The 18576-nt window shown below is 37.0% G+C and overlaps 1 protein-coding gene across 1 annotated transcript; it reads left to right on the top strand.

Moving 5' to 3' along the window:
• The first annotated feature begins 220 nt into the window (after positions 1-220).
• On the top strand, positions 221-13980 carry acox3 (acyl-CoA oxidase 3, pristanoyl). Its single transcript, XM_083542335.1, has 18 exons — positions 221-316; positions 1694-1830; positions 2017-2250; positions 2419-2493; positions 3092-3181; positions 3684-3827; positions 3989-4077; positions 4274-4370; positions 4924-5106; positions 6603-6725; positions 6855-6975; positions 7364-7486; positions 7671-7784; positions 9468-9583; positions 11053-11227; positions 11294-11361; positions 11449-11535; positions 13339-13980. Exons 2-18 carry the CDS (start codon positions 1705-1707, stop codon positions 13456-13458), a joined length of 2085 nt encoding a protein of 694 aa, XP_083398461.1. The 5' UTR covers positions 221-316; positions 1694-1704; the 3' UTR covers positions 13459-13980.
• Positions 13981-18576: the final 4596 nt, after the last annotated feature.

The raw sequence follows: 18576 nt of genomic DNA, 5'->3' as shown, positions 1-18576 counted from the left end.
CGACAAACCGGTCGTAACACAATTTGGTCGTAAGTAGAGTAGGCTATATGTACAGTACTGTGAAATTATGCCGGAAGATGGCATGCACTGTCGTACGCCGCGGCTAGCGATTGTGGTCGTAAATTGCATAGGTCGTAGGTCGACGACTACCTGTATTCATATATAAATATATCGGATGTATATATAAATCTGTGAGTCCTCGAGGTAGGTTTCAGTGATTTTACCTTATTCTACCAGCAAGCGGCAGTCTAAAACATTACTGTGAACACAACTCTTACAGTATCTCTAAAGAAGAAGAAACTCTACAGCAAGTCTGGCAAGTGGTTTACTTTCTGACTGTTTTACTCGGGAAAAAAAAAAATTATTAATATAATATTCAGACTAATTTAATCGCTTAGCTATATATAAGCCTTAACTGATGTGTTATGATTCATTGGGAAGTCATTGGGTAAAGATATGCAAGTATCCTATAAGGATGGGCCAAAAGCGTTTTGTAATATTATTCTTTAAATTTAGATTAAATTATAAATAACTACAGTGGCATTGCTGGTTTTTCTGCAGCATAATTTAAATGAAATAAGTCCTGAGCCAACTGGCTGAAACGCGGCTCTGTAGTAAAAGGGAAAGATTGAACTTTGTACCATTGACTCTTACTTGGCAGTAAACGAGCGTAAAAATACTTTTATGCTCTTGTATTTTTACGTTTATAACTTTGGAACAAACTGCCTTATACTCGAGCCAATACTGGAGAACCACAGTTTATGATTTATACAAATCATATTCAATGCATTTATTATCTACAAATGTTTTTATGTTCATACTGATAAACATAGACGAGCTTCAACATTTGCGCTTTTTCTTTTTTTTTTCTTTCATAAACATATAAAATTTTTTTACTGCAAATTCGCTTTAACTTATTTGTGGAAATGCAAAAATAAAAGAATATTTTTCACTTCTATCAGTCTGAAATTCAGTCTGAGTAGGAGCAAGAGTGGATCAGTCAACTTCAGCATCAGTCAATGTCATCTGTATTATCTAAGGCAATTATTTAATTGTGTAAATGACTAATATTTATACATATTAAAAACTACATTTTAATCTTAGGGAATCTTACCCCACAAGGCTTCTCTATCAGATCAACACACTAAGCACTAAGTATTCTGACCTGTAATATATATATATATATATATATATATATATATATATATATATATATATATATATATATATATATATATATATACAGTACAGACCAAAAGTTTGGACACATTATATATGGAATTATATACATAACAAAAAAGTGTGAAACAACTGAAAATATGTCATATTGTAGGTTCTTCAAAGTAGCCACCTTTTGCTTAGATTACTGCTTTGCACACTCTTGGCATTTTCTTGATGCCTACTTTGAAGAACCTACAATATGACATATTTTCAGTTCACTTTTTTGTTATGTATATAATTCCATATATAATTCCACATGTGTTAATTCATAGTTTTGATGCCTTCAGTGTGAATTTACAATTTTTATAGTCATGAAAATAAAGAAAACTCTTTGAATGAGAAGGTATGTCCAAACTTTTGGTCTGTACTGTATATATATATATATATATATATATATATATATATATATATATATATATATATATATATATATATATAGCTAGATCATATTTGATTATTTCTTATTTTTAAGGTCCCAAGAAAATGGATTTGTCTAAAGAATTCCCAGAGCTTCCCAGTGGTCCTTTAGATGTATGCAGAAAAAGGGCATCCTTCAACTGGAAGGAAATGCTGAGGTTTATTGAGGGTGAAGAAATTATTGCTTTCAAGGTAATGGGAAAGATTTATTAAATTAAATGTACAAGTTCCTGCAAATTGAATGAACATATCATCTGTAGTTTGTTTACCGCTTTAAGATATTTAGATCATTAGCATTTTTGGCATAACTTCTGTGTTTTCTTAAACCTCCTGAACCATCTTCATCCCCTCATGTCACGTCTCCAACTGCCTGAGCAGCAGCACATTTTCAACACCCTAGAGAACGACCCACTGTTTGCCAGGCAGCCAGGTGAGGATGTCTCGGTGGAACGGAGGAGGGAACTCACTTTTCGCCGGTGTAAACAGCTGTTCAAGTACAACTTCCTAACCCAGGATGAGCTGATGCAGAACCCATGGAAGATGACGGTCCTCAACGACTGTGTCGGCATGTATGATTGGTCCTTAGGGGCCAAATACTTCCTCAATAAAGGGGTGAGCTATTAAAAAAATATATTAATAAACATTGCCACTGATACATTATTTTAACTGAGAGGTATAAGAGAGGTGCTTTTATTCCACCATACACTATATTCATTCTGCTTGGACATGATCATGCCTATATGTTTGCACTATATTGATAGAAATTGTCTTTATTTTTAGATGTTTGGACGTACTGTGGCTAGCTCTGGATCTCAGAGGCACAACAAATTTGTACAGGATACTGAAGATATGATGGTAAATGTTCTTTCCTTGCACTTGCTGTTTAAAATGTGTTAAATCTGCAGCAGTTAAGTGTTTGGCGTGTTAAAATTTATTTATAATAGATTGAAGGGTGGTACATGCACTTCAGATTTTGCTTGGAAACCTATTTAAGTGAAGCTATAAAGCTTGCAGTCAATCTTAAAGATAAGGTATGTTGTAGCTAATTATCAACTAAAACAGACACTGAACTACATTGGGGTTGTTATATTTTTCTTACTCTATTTGTGACACTGAGTAGTAGTGAGCCTTTTTTGGAATTTTGCAAACTTGGAAGTAAAAATCAAGATTTTTTTTTTCATTGGCAAACAATGCATTTTTCTCGTATTCAATCAAGTGTAAGGAGTACATTTTAAAGACAGTTCTAAACATTGGAACAAATCCTAGCATTGCGACAATGTTAAACACTGCTAATGATGTCACTATGATAACTTGAAGGGGATTCGCTTTTTCCAAAACAAATAACTCGTTCCTGAGGTATGAGAACATGGTGGAATTAAAGGTGATTTGAATAATCGTGTGCATTTTGGTTCTAAGAGGCAATTCTTGCTGCATTTTGTTATTGTTTATTTAGATATATGGTTGTTTTGCACTGACTGAACTGAGCCACGGCAGCAACACAAGACTCATGAGAACAACAGCTACATATGACCCCAGCAGCCAGGTACACTTTCACAATACCAAGCAGTGACAGATTGCTCTTCTGCAATGTATGCATTTTGAAGAAATCTGAGAGTCATAAATTTAGGGTAGGATTCTATTATCTGTGTATAATATATGTCTTTATCTGTTATATCTACTACAACTACTCAGCTGTACTATGGTTAACAAGCACGCCTTTGGGAATTTCTAAACGACCATAAAGATTATATGGTTATTTTAGTATTGCATGATATTTGATGTCTATTACCGTAGACTAGAGTTTCAATGATAATGAAAGTAGAATTAAATATTTTGGAAAACAGGTAAACACAGCTATTGGTAATTTTATGTTTATATTTATGTTTTATGCTTTCTCTGCCATGAAAATTTGGTTCTGTAGTCCTGACTATGCTACTGGAACTTTTTTGCCTGTGTAAAATGGTAAATCAGAAAGACAGCAGAATGATTGATTAGTTCCCTCCCTTTTTTCCCCCTCTCTCACTTTGTCTGCATTTCCCAAACAGGAGTTTGTAATAAACTCCCCAGACTTTGAGGCTGCAAAATTCTGGATTGGAAACTTGGGGAAAACTGCCACCCATGCTGTTGTGTTTGCCCAGCTTTATACGCCTGATGGTGTCTGTCATGGCCTGCACTCTTTTGTGGTTCAGGTACCTCCATTTCTGACCCAAACCTATTTTGTCTGCATTACCTAATTTATTTGATTACTAGAATTAACATTTGAGTGCTTTCAGCAGTCTGTGACAAACATTTGGGCTGGCCATTTCAGTGATGTAATGTGCTTTCATTTCATATGGTGTTAATATTACAGGTTAGAAATCCTAAAACCCTACTAGCAATGCCGGGGGTAATGGTTGGCGACATGGGAAAGAAATTGGGCCAAAACGGACTAGACAACGGGTGAGTGTACACCATTTACTGTCCACACAGCCCTATGCAGATGTAAAAGGGCTTATTTGATTGAGCTAACACTAGAGGGCAGTGTGCTTAAGGGGAAATGATCTTGCATATTAAACACTGTTCAATGTTTATACTTGCGTATAAAACGTTTCTGTGTTTGTGTCTGCATAATGTTTTGATAGTTTGTGTATTACAGTTTTGCAGTTTTCCACAATGTGAGGATTCCTAGAGAAAATCTGCTCAACAAAACTGGAGATGTGACGCCTGACGGACAATACGTGACCCCTTTCAAGGTCAGCACAGTACTGTGTTCCTAAAAAAATACTAATACCAGAGCGTCTGTTCAAATACGATGACAATATGAAAAATATAAAGAATTTTGAAGCCAGGTTTTTGGTGGGGTTTTTTTTGCTTTTTTTTTTTTTTTTTTTTTTTTAAGTTAATTCTTTTTTTTCTTTTTTTTTTTTTGTCCCAGTTTAACTTTTTACGAAACCAAATCACATCCTAACTTGAGTTTTATATTAAGTGTGTAACTTCCATTATTAAGCAAGTTGAGAGCTGTTGGAAAGCATACTTATGAGCCATCAAGGGACAAAAGTGTGTGTTGCTGGTCGCCATGTTAGATGTGCTTGATAGAATCTCTCCTCTTTTCATTTTAATTAAGAATTGCTGGTGCTGCAACGCTATCAGCCTTTTAAAATGGCAAAAATATGTGAAGAGGACCTTCGAAAAACAAGCAGAATGTTTAAGCCCAGATCCTGTAATAGGAATGCGGACTTGAGTGTTTTGGTTTTTGAAACTATCACACATACCTCAGAGAGCTTCTTCTTTCCTTTTCTCTCTCAGGACCCGAATAAACGCTTTGGGGCCTCACTAGGTGCCTTGTCTGGAGGAAGAGTGTCTATAACGAGAATGGCAGTGGTCAATCTGAAGTTGGCTTTGACGATCGCTGTGCGTTTCTCAGCTACACGACGCCAGTTTGGCCCTAAAGATGATGAAGAGATCCCAGTATTGGAGTACCAGTTACAGGTGCATTCTATAAAGCTTTACATCTCACCGACGCTTTTAGGAAAAGCACGACATAACAGACCAGTATAAGATTGTCTGCACTGTCACTGCACACCAAACACCTGGAGGTACCAGGACTACTGGTTTTTGGTCATTACACTATTGAGATGCTAGATTATAATGAGGATAGAACATAACGCAAAAAATATTTTTATTATTAACTAAGAATGTTTGCTTTTACTAAGAAGCAATGATTATGTTCTGTGTTCTTTAAGCACAATTTTAATATGCTTTAAGAGGCTCAAGGTTATCACCAAATTCAAAGGAAGGATTCCAAGAAGTTCAATTTCCTAAAAAAAAAAAAACCCAGCGGCTTAAACAACGAAGCGACTAATTTATGGATTTTTTCCCGGTTTCACAAGCTTTCAGGCAAAAAACTGAGCCCCATAACATTAGACCAATTAAATTGCCAAACGGGCATGAAAAAATGCACCTCACCTGTGTTCTGATCTGCACGGCATCGGGAGAAAAGCTTCACCGATGGTGATTTTGAAACGCACGACGATGCCAAAAGATAAACTCTCGAGAGAAATTGTTGTTAAAGGAAGGAGGAAGACAGTGAACAATGACTTTCTTGGTAGGCTACTGTTTAGATACAAGCTGTTGTAACGCGTTGAGTCTGGGTCAAGGGAGAGCTCGCTAACTCCAGTTGCAACAGAAATCATATAAGCACAGACAGGTTTCCAAAACTCTTGCTTTTTATTTTTCTTGGCAACAGCGTTACGGGTTAGTCAAAGAAACTTAGCGGGTTAGTCAAAGAAAATAAGGACATATTCCTCGGTCTTGCACACATGCAGTAATACCGGCTAATCCCAAAATGCCGCTCTGCACTTAAAGGAGCCACAACATATTTCACCCGTTACACCGTGTAAAAGACACTGTCTTTCGTTAAAGCCTGTGTAAAGTTCATTAGTTTCAGTGTAGTCACTGTGACACTCAGTAGGTGCGGCTTATATTTGCGCCTAATTGTCCGGAAATTACAGTATATATTTTTCTATCAACCCCAACTCCTCCAAATGTATTTTTGTTTTTTTTATAAATCAGACTGGAGGGCCAAACAGGCAATGCCACCAAATATTTTAAACTACAGTGAAAGCATTTGGAGGAGAACTGCCTTATTCTGTATACATGCGGTCAGTCTATTTCTGCTCTGATTGCCAGGGGACAGAGTAATGTCATTCCTTCCATCCAGAGAGCAGAGCCAGTTAGATTTTCTCAGACTCCCAGCCAAGTATGGCAGTGGCATTGCAAAGTCAATATAACCCCTTCAGTGGTTTCAATTCTTTATTTGTTAGGCAACTTGAGACTTAATTCTATTTATTTTTTTATTTTTTATATAGGTTTCCTTTATTTATTTATTTTTGCAGTGGACAATATACATTATAAGATAGGTCCTTGAGTGAACTCTAGGAATGTCTGAGGATAACATTTTTGGTTTTGTGTGTTCTTTGTTGCAGCAATGGCGACTTATACCATATGTGGCAGCAGTCTATGCACTGGACCTGTTCTCCAAATCCTTTTGCATGAACTTTGTGGAGTTTCAAATTGGCCTCTTAATGAAGGACAGCAGTGAGAGACAGGTACAGAAATGCATTTAAGTTGCAGTGTGTTGAATTTAATACTCTACTAAGCAGTCAAGTGCAGTGGCATGGGATTTCATCTCACAGATATATTTACTTTGTATGTGTGTGTATGTGGTGCTTTATTAGGCTGAGCTCGGTAGAGAGATTCATGCCATGTCATGCTCCAGTAAGCCTCTGGGTTCATGGACGGCTCAGCGAGGGATTCAGGAATGCCGTGAAGCCTGTGGAGGGCATGGGTACCTGGCAAGTGAGTTTTAATTAAGCTTCCTTGACACGTACTGTATTTCAATGAAAGTTCTATCACAATGAAATATTTGGGCTTCCAAACTACGGGCTTGAAGATTTTCTGTTCCGAATTATTGTTACCACAAAAGTTACTGCAAAATAAGGCATCATTTTTACTGTATTTTTAATGTAAGTTTAAAAAAAAAAAGTTCATATATTGATTTGGGTTGTATTATAACTATTTGCTTATTTAAACATGGCCAATTAACCAATTTAATGGGTTAAAGAGTGATGGTTTATCAGACTAAGAAATTGGCTTGACTCAATTTAATGGATTTTAAATCAATGGACCATCAGCCTGTTAAGTTTTAAGCTCATAAAAATGCAAATTTCTTTTGTTCATTTCTTAGTGAACCGTCTTGGAGACATTCGTGATGACAATGACCCCAACTGCACATATGAAGGAGACAACAACGTTCTTCTGCAGCAAACTAGCAATTACCTACTTAGCATTTTCCAGCACAAGAAGCAAGGTTTTTTTTTTTTCTTTTTTTTTTCTTTTCATTAATGTACCTTTTTAATAGCCATTTTAGAGTCTGTATGCTTATTTGCTGGTTAAATATCGCAATATAATCTGAAATATTTTGGTGCATTATGGATGATATGTTGTGTGTGTTTGTGCCCCACCCCCCTTTTTTCTGTCTTATTTGATTCTAGGTAAAGAAAGGATTGAGGCTCCTCTGGAGACAGTGAACTTCCTGAATGACTGGAAAATAATTCTGGAAAGCAGGTTCACAGCTGCCTCAGTAAAGGAATGCATGGATCCAGCAGGTATACTATGTAATAATGGCACCGTAGCATTTTATTGTAGTATTCAGTATTAATGAATACTATACTGTAAAAAAAAAAAAAGTTTGACTCTATTCTTTAAATTTACAAATGTGCACAGTCCACAATAAGATAATCTACTTATTTAACCAAAAAGAAAAGAAAAGAAAAAAGAGAAGGGCTATTTTTCCATGCTCATTTTGATTTGCACCTTTTAATCAGTGGTTGGTGTGACTTGCCATCTAAAGATTAGAGAGAAAACTGCTCTTAATGTGTCTAAACCATAAAAAGACACACCCGGTGTCAAGTTGCATGCATTTCATCTTTAATAAGACTGCTTCTCAACTCTAGAGGTTCTCATGCTGCAAAGAGTCCTCTGTTGCACATCTGCCACACATCTGCACTCCTTTACTGACTTCATTCCTCTGCTCATGACTTGACCAGCTGTTACCTGGCAACTGGGGTCAGGAGGAGTGGGCTTTTGATTGGTCGGTCGGAATACATACTGAGCAAAACACTCAGCATGGCACATGAACAGTCTGTCAAGGGGACGTTTTAAACCCAGTAAACGATTTAACAATGCTACAACTTACTGCAGCATATTTTACTCAGTTACTCTATTGGGAACTGTGTGCAAGCAATACAGCAATTGTTTATCTGCTTTTTTTAGGTTTCAAAAGCAGTCTGGTTTAGCTGACAAACATTTTTAACTGAAAGATTTGCAACAAATCAGGCAAAGTGTATGACCTATGCTTTTATTCAAAAGAGGCCATTTTTGGCCAAAATGTCTACCTGGCGGTCTCATTATCTTCCAAATGTCAAAAACAAACATTCCCATTTCCTTTCTAAGGCTTTAGTTGAATCGCATATGGTTATCTCTTTCAAACCACTTGCATTGCATTAGATATTCAGCATGTGAAACATTCTTGGCCTTTTTTAAATCAAAAATGGTTTATTATGTGGTGGTTAACTGTAAAAAAAAAAAAAAAAAGCACAGTAGGGAAACCGCTTAAATATACTGCAAGCTAGTTTGATCTTCTACTTCCCTCTAAGGCTTTTCCTTTATCACTTTTCATCAACGTTCACTCTTTCACGCTCTGATAAGATGTAAGCTTATACCATTGTCATGGTTCCAAATCCCTAATGGGTAGATGTGAGTTTGTGCATGTTGGGAACTATATGCCAAATACCTGATTAAATCCAGAGCAGCTGTGCAATCATCACCTGTTTTAATATTATCATTAGTATCTATCTTCCTCTTCAAGTTAAAACGTATTTGGTTTACCTCATTGCTGCTGTATTATTGGCATTATAAAATAATACTATAATATCTGGCTGGATAAGAGGGGAAAGCATAGCTCAGTGGTCTAGATGTTGTATTTCTGCACAGAAGGAATGAGTTAAAATGCCACCACTTCTTACTGCAACTGCTGGGCCTTTAAACAAGGCCCTTAACCCTCAACTGCTCAGTTGTATTAATTATATAATTGAAAGTCACTCTGGATAAGGCATCGGTCAAATGTGTAATGTAAATGGATAAAAAGCATTTATTGTGCATAGACTTTTTTAAATAGAAATCAGACACATTGAATTATTCCTTAAAATGTATACAAGGTGTACAGTATTTAATATTCCAAATCATATTTCATGTGCAATTTTTCACAATATTTTATTCACATGGTCCAGTGCCACTGGCAGCATATAAGTGGCTGGTGTGTTTCTTGCTGGGGGAGAGTCAGAGGAAGCTGAGCGAGCAGAGAGCTCTGGGGATGGGAGACTTTGAGGCACGCAACAACAGTCAGGTACACATAAATACACTAATTAACATATTGTTTAAATAGAAGTTAAAATGTTTTTTGATAAAGTGACCTAAAAGGAAATCTTGCAAAGTATTAGGGTTGACATGCTCCTCATTCAATCAAGAAAGAAGGAAAGGGTTCACCGAAGAAAAATAGTAACAACGCAAATGCAAATAATGCAAACAATAAATGTACTGTATTTACAAGAACAGTTGTTTTTACATTTTTGCTCTAGATGGTGCTATAAATAATCTATATTTTTTTAAAAAGTACATTCTAATAAATAAATGAATGTTATAAAGATTTAATTACTAAATTGCATTTGGTAAGAACAAAAGTTAATTTCTTTATTTATTTGTGGCCAATATCCTCCATCAGTATAATAAAGCACACCTCATAGCCACAACTTTAGAACTAGTTTACTGCAGTTTACTTGCCCAAATGCTGAAAATGTTATTTTAAATAACTGAGCTTTTAATCAGCATTTATTTAACTGTCAGTTCTGAAAACTCTTACTAAGAGTGGTTTTACACCCTGAAGGCCAAAAGCAGGATGCTTTTGGGCTTGTTTAAGCAATGGTGTTGTCATTGCAAGTTTGTCTTCACATAGATTCCTTTTTAGTTGCACACATTTTACATATCATTTGTAAACCATGTAAATTCCTAACTAGACTTTTTTATTATTATTTATTTATTTTTTTAGTTCATTTAGGTATTTCTATACACATATATACAAAAACACTGATTTCAATACATTTATGGAAAAGCATAGCATGTCTATATAAGTCTGACTAAACCATATCAATTTCAAAGAGATTTAGATCTTGTTTTTCTAGTATTTTTGTCACATAACATTTCCAAAAACACCCATGAATATAACAAAGGAACATTCCAGAAAGCCTCAATTGGTTATGCAAAGTGTTTACACATTTCCAAAGTGGCGCAGTCATGCATCAGTCACATTTGGGGTAATTAAATTCTCCTGTCATTGTAGTAACACCACATTTTGGGTGTGTGCCTTGAGCCTGGGCTTTAGAAGTCTGCTTGTGCAGTTGTGTATGTAAGGGGCAGAGAGAATGTATGACATCATAGTAAAAGTTCAAAATATCTCGATTTGGTCCAGCTCCACCCAGTGTGAGCCTAGTTCCACATGTTTCCCCATCCCCCACCAAACCTTCCTCTCTCTCTCTCTTTTTTTGTTAATCCCACCTCGTCATCTAATGTCAGACTAATAAAATTCTTTAAAAAATGGCAGTTTTCCACCCACACCCAGTTTTTGACATTAGTAGCTGATCTCAACTGACCATGAATCAGTGCTCTTTTCTCTTGTGTCTCAGAGGAATGACCCTCATTGCACTGTTTTGTTCAATGTGTCTACAGATGAATTTGTAAATATATACCTGAAGCACTGGTTTGGCAATTTGCAAAAGTTGTTCATTTAGATAATATCTCTCTATTTTTGCCTGCATATAGGTGTATTACTGTCGCTCTTTGGCCATAGCCTACATTGAACACACCGTTCTGAAGCGCTTCCATGATGTGACATTGGATGACCAAACTCCACAAAGTGTCAGATCAGTTATGAGGAGGCTTTGTGCTCTTTATGGGCTTTGGACCCTCACCAACCACATGGCCATCCTCTACCAAGGTACACCTTTTTTATGCTCGAATCACATGGAAATCATGCAGAATAATTGTGCTGCTTTTTTTCTAGGAGGCTATTTGTCTGGAAAAGAGCCAGCTGACTTCATGCAAAATGCTATCCTCAGTCTCTGTGCACAGGTCAGCCTAAAAACACAGATAAATATAAACAACAAGTGCATAATGGCTGCGATGTTATAAAGATGTTGTAATCTTTATTCCTATTAGCTCAAAGACGATGCTGTGGCCTTGGTAGACGTAATTGCACCTCCTGACTTTATTCTGAACTCACCCATTGGCAATGCTGATGGTGAGGTAAGCGATGTGCTATTGCTCAACACAACACTCAGCTGGGAAAACACACACACACACACACACACACACATACACATATACAAAGTTCTCCTGCCTTCCTGTAATTGTTGTTTTGAAGAACTTCTCCTGAGAAATTTGTAAAATCTTTAAGAATGGTGGTTTGTGTATTGTTTTTATGCTATCATAAAGGTTTTATTTACAAAAGGCTATAACACTGTTGGTGTTTATGGCTTATTCATGTTTTCTACAAAGATTTTTTACTCTGCACTTGTCATTTGGTTTCAAATGTCAAAAAGTAGTGGACATACATCTCATGGTAGTATTACTACATTGAATTACATTCATTGTAGTTTATTTCATTTATTTAATTAGATTCTAGATTTACTTCTGAGCTGTTGTCTGTTCAACTAGCAACTTTAAAAGGAAAAAAACAGCCTTTTATTTTATTAAACGTCTGAAAAAGAGAGACCCAGACATTGACCAAAACAGTATAAAAAAAACCACTACACCAGCTCTTTTCAGTAAATCCGCAGGCCAGTCTCATACACTTTAGCCTTGTTTATAGCTGAATTAGTATTTACAGGAAAATTGCTCTTAATTCCGGCACTATGCCAGTTCTTTGACTCATCTCCTCTTCCTGTAAAAGGGATTTCTTTAAAGAAAAATGAAGTAAATAAATAACGGACAGGATTGTTTGATGGCAGCCTGCTTGAAACAGTGCTTGTGTAAACTTTGTTGGGGTAAAGCTAAACAAATATTTTATTAAGTAGATAAAACGTTGACTGTTAAAAATGCAGGAATTCGTGTAAAAAAATAAAAGCAATGATAATTAGTAAAAGGTGAGAAATTTATTTATTCCAGTGGAAAAAAAGACCAAATTTGTAATAGTGTATGTGTGCAAATAGACATGAATTAACCCTAAATAAATATATAAATAATAAATGGAGACAAGTACTGGTCAATCTCTACAAGTGACAACAATCTCTCATAATCTTTACGTCTGTAATATGATGTAGTTACAGGATAGAGTTTTTTTTTTTTGTTTGTTTTTTTTTTTTGTTTGTTTTTTTATAATAATTAATTAATTCGGAGTTACCTAAATGACCACAAAACATAGGTGTTATGGTTTGATGAGATTTAGGTAGTACTTTTTGGCATAATCCTGAAAGACCTGTTTGGTGCCAAAGAGCATGACACCTTGAGCTGCTTCTCTTCAGCTGTGATTTGGGCTCAAGTCAAGATACAGTAGGCCAAACCTGCAGGCCTCTGTTAGGCATCTAAAGATGAAAAATTTCCCCTTCCAGCAAAATGATTTAAAGCCCAAATCCAAGGGAACAATGAAATTGCTTCAAAAGTTCAGCACTTTGCAATGGCTTAGTCAGAGCCGAGACCTAAAACATATCAAAAACATGTGGAATGACTTATAGACGGCTGTTCACATGAGACTCACCTTAATAAATCTCAGCATTTTTGCAAGGAGAATGCAAGAAATTGATGTTTTAAGTAAGTAGACACTTTTTTTTGAAAAGAGTTCTGTGTTACAAGCAAAAGGTGCTTTAACAATATTTTAGTAAAAGATGTACCCGTTTGTGGAACCAGTAAGTTGTTTTTCCCCCACCTATAGCATGTTTTTTTTTTTTCCCCACAAACCCTTGAAGGTTTAACAGAAGTGTGCAGAATTCTAAAACACTGTATCATTTACTATCTAGTAGAGCTTCAATTAAGTTGAGCTAAATTTGGCATCATGCTATACAATTTGAAATGTGTATTATCCTCAACATATGTTTGTATTTTCTGCTTCAGCTCTATAAGAACTTGTGGGCTGCTGTCATGCAGGGAAAGAACGTTCTGGAACGTCCTTCTTGGTGGGCGGAGTTCTGTGCCGACAAGCCGGTAGTGGGGTCTCTCCGAGCCAAGCTCTAATGTATAGAACAGGTCTGATGTGTTCTTCTAAAGGTTCTACTCTGGCATTATATCCAAAAACCAGGAAAATTTTACAAAAAGTTAGATAATTTTCTTTAATCCCATTTATTGTACGTTATGATTAGAGAAAAGATTCTAGGATTATAAAAGCAATGACGCTATATCTGGTTGAAAAAGTTAATGATGATGATGATGATGATGATGATGATGATGATAATAATAATATTAATAATTTGTTTTGTGCCTTATAACAAAACTTGTATGGCATGTTTTATTATTTATCATGTTGGTAATTTTATTAAATTCACATATATTAAGATCTACTTTGATCAGTTGTGATATTTGTGCGATAGTGGTAGATGTAAAATAGCCACATTGTGCCACGTACTTGGCCTTACCTTAATATTGTTTCAGAAATATTGTACAAATGATTTTGATATTTTAGCATTTGCATGATTGGTGTAATTTGCTGTAAAACACTGGGATTTTGATATGAACAATAAATATTTTTTGAAAAAGCAATATGATCTTTTTGAAAGTTTCTGACATAAATAAAAACAAATTATTATTATTATTATTATTATTATTATTATTATGCACTCTTAGTGCCGGTCCTAAGCCCGGGTAAATAGGGAGGGTTGCGTTATGAAGGGCATCCAGCGTAAAACGTGGCGAAAATCAAATATGCGGATCACAAAAGAGAAATTCAATCAACGTAAAGCTGGAAGTTAAAGGGGTGATGATAAATGTCATCAGTGCTTATGCTTCACAAGTGGGTTGTGAGTTGGAGGGGAGGGAAAAATTCTGGAGTGAGTTGGATAAAGTGGTAGAAGGTGTACCTAGCAATAAATTGGTGATTGGGGCGGATTTAAATAAGCATGTTGGTGAAGGGAACAGGTAATGAGGAGGTGATGGGTAGGTATGGCTTTAAGGAGAGGAATGTGGAAGGACAGATGGTGGTAGATTTTGCTAAAAGGATGGAAATAGCAGTGGTGAACACTTATTTAAAGAAGGAGGATCATAGGGTGACGTATGAGAGAGGAGGAAGGTGCACACAGGTGGAATATGTTCTATGTAGAAGATGCAACCTAAAGGAGATTGGAGACTGTAAGGTGTTGGCAGGGGACAGTGTAGCTAGACAGCATCGGATGGTGGTCTGTAGGATGTTTTGGAGGTGAAGAAGAAAAGGAGAGTGAAGACTGTAAGAAGAATAAGATTGTGGAAACTGAAGGCAAAAGACTGTAGTGTGAGGTTCAGGGAAGAGGTCAGACAGGGGCTCGGTGGTGATGAAGAGGTGCTGGATGATTGGGCGACTACTGCAGAAGTGATCAGGGAGACAGCTAGAAAAGTACTTGGTGTAACCTCTGGAAATAGAAAGGAAGACACAAAGACATGGTGGTGGAATGAGGAAGTGCAGAAGAGCATAAGGAGAAAGAGGTTGGCAAAACAATTGGGATCGCCAGATTGATGAGAAAAGTAGAAGGTACGAGTACCTTCTACTACAAGGAGATGTGGCAGCAGGTGAAGAGGGAGGTGGCGAAAGCCAAGGAAAAGACATATGAGGAGCTGTATGAGAAGTTGGACACTAAGGAAGGAGAAAAGGATTTGTACCGATTGGCCAGGCAGAGAGACCGAGCTGGGAAGGATGTGCTACAAGTTAGAGCAATAAAGGATGGAGATGAAAATGTGTTGACTATTGAGGAGAGTGTGTTGAGAAGATGGAGGGAGTATTTTGAGCAGCTGATGAACGAGGAAAATGACAGAGAGAAGGTTGGATGATGTGGAGTTGGTGAAGCAGGAAGTGGATAGGATTAGTAAGGAGGAAGTGAGAGCAGCAATTAAGAGGATGAAGAGTGGAAAGTCGGTTGGACCAGATAACATACCGGTAGAAGCATAGAGATGTTTAGGAGAGATGGCAGTGGAGTTTTTAACAAGATTGTTGAACAGGATTTTGGAAGGGGAAAGGATGCCTGAGGAATGGAGAAGGAGTGTGCTGATACTGATCTTTAAGAACAAGGGAGATTTTCTGAGGTAACTACAGGAGAATTAAGTTGATCAGTGAAACAATGAAGTTATGGGAAAGATTAGTGGAAGCAAGGCTGAGGGAAATGACCATCTGTGAGCAACAGTATGATTTTATGCCGAGGAAGAGCACCACAGATGCATTATTTGCTTTGAGAATGTTGATTGAGTATAGAGAAGGTCAGAAGGAGTTGCATTGTGTGTATGTGGATTTGGAGAACGCTTACGACAGGGTGCCAAGAGAGGAGTTGTGCTATTGTATAAGGTAGTCAGGTGTGTCCGAGAAGTGTGTGACGGTGGTACAGGACATGTATGAGGACAGTGTGACAGCAGTGAAGTGTGCAGTAGGCACGACAGACTGTTTCAAGGTAGAGGTTTGACTGCAGGCAGGGTGGAGTGGGTGGAGAAGAGTGGCAGGAGTGATTTGTGATAGAAGAGTATCTGTGAGAGTGAAAGGGAAAGTTTATAGGACTGTGGTGAGACCTGCGATGTTGTATGGATTAGAGACAGTGGCATTGAGTAAAAGACAGGAGGTGGAGCTGGAGGTAGCAGAGCTGAAGATGTTGAGGTTTTCGTTGGGAGTGACGAGGATGGAGAAGATTAGACATGAGTTTTATTAGAGGGACAGCGCATGTAGGACGTTTTGGAGACACGGTAAGGGAGGCTCGATTGAGATGGTTTGGACATGTGCAGAGGAGGGACATTGGGTATATCGGTAGAAGAATGCTGAGGATGGAGCCACCAGGAAGGAGGAAAAGAGGAAGACCATGGAGGTGGTTTATGTATGTGGTGAGAGAAAACATGCAGGTAGTCGGGTCAAAAGAGGCAGATGTAGAGGACAGAGGGGTATAAAGGCGGATGATCCGCTGTGGCGACCCCTTATTGGAGAAGCCGAAAGAAGAAGAAGAAAAAATATTACAAACTATTTGTACCATTTTCTAAGGAATAATGGTTTATATTCTAAATATCGTTACTCAGTAGCCTAAGAAATTAGCTTCATGAACAAGTAAAACTCATAAATCACATCACTTCAGAGTCACATTTTCGATTCCAAACTGAAATCATGGAAGGCGACAGCCCCACAAAATGTTTGAAACGTTGTGGTTTTCCTGCTTTAGTTCTATGAGGTTGTTGAGTTGTGGATTGGCATCAGGTGTTTTAACTAAGGTAGAATACCAAACTCTGCTGTTGAATGAGATTTTTCAATTTACCTCTAAGCATGAGTGCATCTTGAGTCAACAGCAGTTTTACTTTTCCATAGTCTAGGGCTTATTAAAGTAGCACAGATGGCGCATTCCTTAGACACCACCTGGCCCTCAGGGTTGGGCAAAAAATGCATCAAAATGTTTTTTTAAATAAAATATGAAATAGCTGAACTTTAAGTGTATCAAAATAAACTACAAAATACAGCAGCCACATCATGTATCAAAATAAACTACTGTATATTGGTATTTAAAAAATAAAAATAAATACTTTTACAAGGGAGCATGAAATTTCTACGCAAACCTTCCATCAATTGGTCTATGTGATCTCCTTCACTATAACACCGACTCAGTTGATTAAGTAAACAATGTTTAATAGCAACAGCTTTTCTCTGGCCGAGTAATGCAATAAATCTGATATATGCAACCAGTTAACAGATCAAATATTCACATCCTTGTCCCTGTGATCTCCCAGAACGAAGGTTAGTTTTAAAGTAACCAACAGTTTAATGTTGAACAGTTTGCAAATGATTCATATTTGTATCCTTATTCAGTTACTTGGTGTTTGGTAACGAAGGGCTATTTTGCATCAGCAACACTGACTCAATGACAAACAAGTCATTCATAGGACGACAACTGATATTAGTCCATCTCTGTCTGCGTTGCATATAGCTCCTTCTCTGGTTCTATTTCTTTTTCCATTGTATTGTGCTGTCTCCCATGGCGTGTGTTTATGTATGTGTCTACATTCCACTCATTCATGTGAAGGCTCTAGAGATGATCCTGGACAACCACGTTCACTTCATTGCCAAGTCTGTGTTTTTGTTTCGACAGCAGATCAGTTTACACTCCTCCCCACACCAACACACACTGTCCACTGCAATTTTACAGCATGCTTGTTTAGAAAGCTCCTCAGGCTTCAGGATGGCGATCAGTTCAGTTTTTAAATCGTATACCTATGTTTATTTACTTGTGGCATGGTTCATTGTCTGCATGGTGGTCTTATGGGTAGGAGAAAAGATTAATTAAAATACCAGACTACTATGTTTGTGTTCAAGTTCACCAAACGTTTAAAAGAGGTTTGCAAAAATGATAAACATTTTCAGAATACTATACACAACCAGTCATATGTATGTGTAAATGTTTTGTGTGTCCAACCTCCGATACCCCTGTGTAAACCCTCTGCATTTTGTGATGGGTGATAAATAAAAGATTTTTTTTCCTTTTCCCTCATATTGTCTCCTCTGAGTGAGAGCGAGTTTAAGTGTGTAGACTGTTCACAGTCCTGTGCTTGTATACAAAGGTGACGTATTCGCTTGCATTAAACAGACAGCCTTCCTCCTAACCAAGGCCATGTCTCCTCTTTCAAAACTCTCTCTAACCACATCATTCCAAATGCATACACAAATTGTAGGTTGGTCTTCGAATTGCAGTTATGGATGACTCAAGCGTTTAGACTCTAAGCCAAGTTAAACAGTATAGTTTAATGTGAGTGTCTGAATCAGTGTTTAGCATCTGGTGCACTAAATATGGTCATGTTTGAGGTCACAAAATATCTTATGACCATGTTTTAAGGATAAACAAAATTTAGCACTTTACATTGGTTTTGTTAGGGAAGGTAAAAAAATAGATATTATGGTTTGAACCTGGCGTAGCTAAAGGCTGACATGGATTTACTTCAGGATGGCCTATTTGAAGTTAATGAGCTTGAACAACGTGTTTATTTATTTTTTTATTTTTTTGAGATTTTCACTTTTGCAGCAAAACCTGAAAATGTATTGCCTGTAATTTCTTTTGGAAAAACATCTGGCAAATGAGTAAATGGATTAAAAGTACTGGAAATATTAGTGAGCTCCTGGAAAGAAAATGGAATGCCACTGAGACTGCATATTTT

The sequence above is a fragment of the Silurus aristotelis genome (genome assembly GCF_946808225.1).
Source record: "Silurus aristotelis genome assembly, chromosome: 5".
Taxonomy (NCBI): domain Eukaryota; kingdom Metazoa; phylum Chordata; class Actinopteri; order Siluriformes; family Siluridae; genus Silurus; species Silurus aristotelis.
Note: the sequence above shows the minus strand (reverse complement) of the source record. Positions and strands in the feature narration are given on the sequence as shown.